The sequence below is a fragment of the Epargyreus clarus genome, unplaced genomic scaffold, assembly GCF_041222505.1.
Source record: "Epargyreus clarus isolate Ecla_fem2 unplaced genomic scaffold, WU_Ecla_fem_2.2 ptg000006l, whole genome shotgun sequence".
Classification (NCBI taxonomy): domain Eukaryota; kingdom Metazoa; phylum Arthropoda; class Insecta; order Lepidoptera; family Hesperiidae; genus Epargyreus; species Epargyreus clarus.
The window spans coordinates 2,656,989-2,663,824 of record NW_027332214.1 but is presented as its reverse complement, the minus strand read 5'-3'; the positions used below and the strand labels follow the sequence as shown (position 1 = coordinate 2,663,824).

Sequence of the window (6,836 nt, the reverse complement as noted above, 5' to 3'; positions counted from 1 at the left end):
CGGCTTATTAATATTTGCTCTGTCGTTGATATAGTGTTAATGCTGGAACTGACAAGCGTAATTTGTAGTGCAAACTTGTGCTTATTTTGTAGTTGTAGCTCCTGGAATTACGTGTATTTTGAGTGTTGTTGGTTGAAATTGTCTTGTGCTAGACATAGTGGGCTTCAATTTGAACGGTGTAGGGTTAAGAATGGTTTGCGTAGTCCTCGGAAATAATGCTTTCTTATAATTATAATTTTTGTGTAGAATACTGCCGTCTATATATAAATCGTATAGGATTCACTTTTGCGATCGAACATTTACCTAAACTTTGCTGGTCTTGTGGACTTAATAGAATTACAAATATACATTTACAAACTTACTCAAAATACTCAAAGATTTTATGTCAACTTAAGGTAGAAATGCGCCGGTCGTGTTTTACAATCAAAGTAATATATAATGGTAATAATATTATATTTGTGCGGTACACACAGACCTCGCACTCTGGGCCTAACGATATAGTAGAGTATTATGTATAGAATTGTAAGAGGTATGACACAATCCCCGGCAGAAAGATGAAGGATTAGATATAACCACCAAACTTGCCTTCCACGTCGATCTGCAGAATCAAGTCGTATCAGGGGTGATGCGCCCTGTGCTGTCACAGGGCTTATAGAAGTAGGCACGGCCTGGTTTTCCTGAGGAGTAGTCTCTATGCACTTCACAACTCACAGGCGATAGCACGGCTAGTCCACGTGAAAAATAGCAGGTACAGAAATTCTGTATGATCTCACCGAGCGCAAGTCGACGACTGGTCGCAAGAAATGTCAATAAAAGACAAATCTGTTGCATTTTTACGTCTACCCACCTATAACTTGACAACGATCGAACAGTGCTATGATTTTTTTTGTGACATTGGTGCCTCCACATTCGGTGTACAGAATGTTCTATCGAGCTATCGAGCTTACAAGCGAATGATAAATTTAAGACTTCAAAATTGCTTTTATTACTTTGTAAATTATTAGATAATTTGGATTCGAATCTTAATCTGCTGATTTCATTCCACAGGTATCAAGACTTCTTTAATTAAGCCCGCATAGATCTTATTCTTTCCTTATTAAATCCTTAGTTATGTCTCTTTATCCCTATATTTAATATTTGACTAAAATAAGAAGATTATTTATTCGTGACTCACATTAAAATTATGCCTGTTTTCATTCTTGGGACATCTGTGACGTTAATGTAAGTGAGATGGTATCTGATGCAATTGTGGTGTACAGGAAAGGCGTGAAAGAGATGCAATATACTTGTACAGTCGTCTCGGAATATTTGTAAACGTTCCAGTACAAATACAATACAACAATTATTTATTGTACACTAAAATAATAATTAATACATAAAGATTTTAGTAACAGCCTTTAAAAAAATAATATTTTTTCTAAGCTGAGCAGCCAAAAACATCACTTTTATGAAACAACAATTAAAAAGTTAGTTTAGTTTATAAAGAGTCTTTTTATTGGGTAAAGTTTGATGTTTGTTAATTTTTGTTCTGAACTCAGTAGTTAATTAGAGTTTATTTATTGTTGATCTTCAAAAGCCTAAAAACTATATTTTTTATTTAACTGTATGATTTATATCTTCAGGAGTTGACTAAATCCTTTCTTATTTAGGACCAGAAAGGAATATAATTTTAAACCAGGCTTAGCTTTCATTAATTTCCGTTCGGTGTTTCTTAGGTACTACTCAGATTTTTTATATTAAAAAGTACAGACAATAAGACGTAATTTTAGAGGTACTGAATGTTTTATAGTTTTGCTATAAAACATCACACCATCAGCTTTTGCCGTATAATAGCAGTGTCAAATGTATTTTGCTTTGAAGTCTGTAAAATGGCGAATGAGAAGCAGATATTTTAAGCTAGATCTCAGGGGTAACAATAAAATTTCCTGTTCTTAGATGTTCCTACAAGCGGCAGTGACTTGCCATCAGATGGTCTGTATGCTGCTTAAACTGAGTTTAAATAAATCAAATAAAATAATAGTTTAAAAACACACAAAAATCGCACAAGGAAAATCGTTAATCCTGATTCCTGACGACCCTAATGAGGTGAATGGGACAAAATTATTAAAATCGTATATTGTCATCGGTTTTTCATAAGTTTTCAAAATTTTAAATTAATCAGACTTTTAAAACTGGGTAAAAATCGAGTGCAAAGATTCCGTTACATACATACATACATACATGTCAAGCTAATAAAAGCGTGGTAAAAAAGCCGTATCTAGTACATTTAACTCCAACCAGTTGCGCGGCGCGATAGACTGGCTCTAGGCGATGTAGAGTAAGACTAGAGTAGTGGTATGTTTGAACACTTAGTACGGCTGCGAAATGCCGAGCGTTTGGACAACTTTATGTAATACCACTTGTATGTAAATAAGGGTATAGCCTAGTGGTATGAACTTTGGTTTGTGAGACTATGGGTTGGGGGTTGAAATCCCAGGGACGTCTTAATTTTGATTTTATGTGTGAATTAAAAAACATTGTAAAACTGTGTAAAGTATAGTGATAGGCTTTGCCCTCAAATTGTTACTCTGAAAGAGATACACCGTTGTCCGTGTCCGACAGTGGAATACTATATCCTTAGTAGACATTGAAGTAAACATAGGATGTGGTGAGGGAGACATACTTTTCCGAGGCATTTCAGCTTAGTCCCCAGAGGTAACGGCACAGCTGTAGCCGACCTCAGGTAGGAATGTCTAATCCTATCTGGGGTTGATTACAGATATTCATGGGCGGCAGTAGCCACTTACAATCACGTGGACTGCATGCTCGTCTGCTGCTACTATATTATAAAATTATATGTTTTATTATTATAGAAGTATTAACAAAAACAGTAACTGTGTTCGGGTTTAAAATAACCTTATTTGATCTTGTATATCAGTCTTTATTTACAACAAAATTAAATCGCAACTGTGTAAACGCCCTTAAATTTTACTTAGTAGAAAATACGTTTTTGTCTCGCCGACTGTACTTTGAGATGACTCTATTTGTAAATGTCTTAAGAAAGTGGCAAGGTGGTTGCTATTATTAAAAACATTTGTGTGTGTCTGTCCCTTACATCGTAATTATCACGCACACGACGTAGGTACATGTGTATTTAACGCTTAGCTTGTTAGTAATTATATGTAGACATTTATATGTATTTATGTAGGTAATTTGGAAGTAAATTTTGAAGGTGGTAGAACACTTTGTGGTTCGACTCCGGCGGCACCACCGCCACACCTATTTCTACCTAATAACAGCAGTGTTAGGCGCTGCTGTGTTCCGTTTTGAAGGGTGTGGTAAGGGAGACAGACTTTTATGAGGCGTTCCATCTTAGTCCTCAGGGGTAGCGGCGCATCTGTGGCCGACCTCAGGTAGGAATATGTAATCCTATCTGGGGTTGATTACAGATGTCCATGGGCGGCAGTAGCCACTTACCATCAGGTGGACTGCATGCTCGACTGCTACTCCATATTATAAGAAAAAAAAAAATTTTATGTGTGTTTGTTTTGTTGTATGAAGCTCTAGTGGTGAAGGAATATGATTATGATACGCGTGGCGCAGTGGTTATCTGACACAGAGGTCTGATATGCACGAGTTCGATTCTCGAGTTTTTGGAGTAACAAATTAAGATTTATGTTCTGGGTCTGGGCGTTATGCTAGCTATCAATGTGTATGACAATGGCACCCTTGACATAGAAAATTCTAGATAAGAATATAAAAAGTGATAACCTACAACGAAATATTTATTTTCGTATTACCAAATTCGAAACAAAGGTTTTTACACTTTTAGGTTTCCGACGCAGTCTGATTTTTGTAAAAAATATTTTTAATTTCAAATTTCACCGACGATTTAAATTTTTGATATGTTATGTCGATATGTTGCTTATATTCTCCCTCAAAGTTTAATCAATTTATATGTTAAATTTCATCCAAATCGGTTCAGTAGTTTAACCATGAAAACGTAACAAATAGTACACACGTAAAGACACTAAACAGTAAAGAATAGAAGATGTCTTACATAATACATTTCCCGGCCTGACCTCACAATCTGCATAAATTTGAAAAGTCGACATTAACGAGAAATTACTTGCGACTTAGCTTGTATCTAGACCAGGGCCTGAATGGTAAAACGAAGGAAAATTATTCAATAGGGCTCTGGTGTTTTTCAATGTAGTTACTGCTTGTTAGAAGGTAGGTTTTTGTATAAAAAAACTAGTTTTCATGACACTGACGTGACATGACACTGTGCGCTGATAGGTTTCGAAGCTAGCTCTCGAAGGTAGAACCCTCTCTGCTTCGACTCTATACTCTAGAGTCTAGAGGATCTAATCTGAACTCCACCTGCATATGGTAAGTAGCTACTGCCGCCCATTGACATCAGTTATCAAGCCTAGATAAGATTAGATTGCTATTTGAAGTCGGCCACAGATTCGCCGCTGCTCCTGAAGACTAAGCTGGACTGCCTCAGAAAATGTTTCCCTTAGCACACCCTTCAAATCAGAATATAACAGCGCTTAACAGTGCTGTTAGGAGGCAGAAATAGATGTGGCAGTGGTGCCGTAGGATTTAAACCACAGAGGGTACTTCCAGATATGTGGTATTTTTTAATAAGTCTTGTTAGGGAAAATCTTAGGTAGGTATACAAGGGATTTTAATTTAGTCATGTTAGTCAGTTCATGGTTATTTGCTATTTTTATCTATATTGTACAAAAATATTAATGAACTTTAGGTACCTTTTCTTTTTGTTTGCTGTTTAAAGAACGAATGTAGGATCATTTAATAATATACATACGTTATTAATAAATCTAATGTTTTGGCTATCGAAGATCGAATTTTGACAATGTTTGCCTAGAATCTTCTATGCACTTGTTACAATTGGTATGATTTGTATATTTCTGATTCGTGTACAATCCTCAAATTTATAGAATTTAAAACGCTTTAATCTTTTCTGGACTTATTTAATTATACGATTTATTCACTACAGGATAATTAAAAGGCAGTATTTTAAAAATGTATTTATTCTTCATTTTATTGTGCTTCTCATAATTTATAAACTGAACCGATCCGGTCCGTATTTAATTACATTAGCGATGCAACCGAAAATATACAATGCAAAACAATATTTAAAAAATAAATATCACTTAATTATAGATACAAACAAAAAACAAGAACAACGTTTTGATAACCAAAAATATTATCCATTTGCGAATTTTGTGACATTTTGTCAAGAAAAGTTTTTAACAGTTAAAATATGTGGCAATCATTATATTATGTTTATTTTTTATATAACGATAAAATACTAGTATAATTGAGCATTAGACAGAGATACGAACGGAAAAATCCTACAGAAAAATATTCGTATTCTTCTAAAATACTCCATTCAGTTAATTGAACGTGTTTATGAATATTTTATCAAGATAAATATAAAAGAGAAGAAAGAGAAAAATAAAGATAAAGGAACAAAGAATTTAATTTAAAATATAAATTAGAAGAGGAAATAATATTTCGAGAAAACATAAAATTTCTAGCACCAGTGATAAAAGATACAAATAGAATAAAGAAAGAAAGGAAATTGTGATGTCATATTTAAATGCAATGCGGATAAGTTTAATGTGATATGATTATAAAATTCCACTTACTAACCTATTTTGAATCGTTTACCTATTTTTTACAATATCTACAGTTTAACCGAACCAATTTACAATCCTTAATGATTTTTTACAGGAAATCAATTATAATTTGATTGTTGATCGTAATAATTTTAGGACTAGTTTCGAGATAACTTACTAGGACAAAACCGCTATACTAACCTATCATTATGGTCACGAGAATTTTGTACAAAATTGTCTAATAGTTTAGAACTTTATTACTTATACAGCCAAAAAATGCTGTTTACAAAAATTATGAGATGATCGATATTTCTAAATAGGAGAAATCCTCTACCTAGGCTCTTTTGTACATATCTGTAGAAATATAAACGCTACGAGGATTAGTCTTCAACTTGACAGTGACACGAACTTTAATAGAAGAAGGCAAATGAGGCCATACTGAATATCAGTGGAAAGTAGGCCGTAAACTAATAAATGCTTCCGTACTCCTCCATCCATTATATCACGCAACAGTTATGGCACAGGACCATCACTTAAAGTCCACACACTTCATCTCCAGCGTTCATGACATCGGAATTTCCGCTGATAGACGATGCCTTGAAGACGCTCTTGTGCCACAAGTTCCACACGTGTTATTGCTGTATCCTGAATCCGAACCAAAAGAGGAATCTCCACTCGGAGGTTTTGGAGACGCTCTTGGTCCTCTCCAGCAGCCCATTCCGGGCAAATCTCCTCCTGGCCAAGCACCGCCTCCCATAGGCATGGGACCAGACGGTCTAGCTCCAACTGTTCCTACTTGCGGATATAATCTTAGTAATGCATCTAGGAGAACCCCTTCGTGAAACTCGGAAGGGTCTGGTGGATGAACGTGTCGAGGAACGCGATGTTGCCCTCGTCGTCTTTCCAAAGACTTTGGTCTTCGGTCCAAGCGCTGGTGTCTTTGTCTGTGAGGCAATGATTGTGGAGCGGGAGGTCTTGAGCAGGTTCGACAGGGTGCCGCTTCGCCGACGAGACTCAACTCGTCTTCGGCGAAGTGGTCGTCGCTGTGTATGGAGTCGTCGGATCGATGTGGCAGTTCTTCGTAGAGGGGAGCACCACACGTGTCGCCTCCACAGCTGTTTCCACCTCGCCAGGAGCCGCCGGCGCCGCACACGAACACTCGTCCTTGACAGTTCGGTCTCTTTGTTTCTACCATCTGGAAAGGAG

General features: G+C 36.2%; 1 protein-coding gene across 3 annotated transcripts in view; it reads right to left on the bottom strand.

Annotated features, from left to right (window-relative positions):
- Positions 1 to 5,023: 5,023 nt before the first annotated feature.
- pxb (putative Hedgehog signaling attenuator pxb) overlaps positions 5,024 to 6,836 on the bottom strand; it is a 187,768-nt gene continuing 185,955 nt past the window's right edge. For all 3 annotated transcript variants that reach the window (XM_073073604.1, XM_073073606.1, XM_073073605.1), the window contains one exon: positions 5,024 to 6,825. In XM_073073604.1, the coding sequence (XP_072929705.1) occupies positions 6,193 to 6,825 (633 nt within the window). In that variant the 3' untranslated portion in view covers positions 5,024 to 6,192. The remainder of the gene's footprint in view (positions 6,826 to 6,836) is intronic.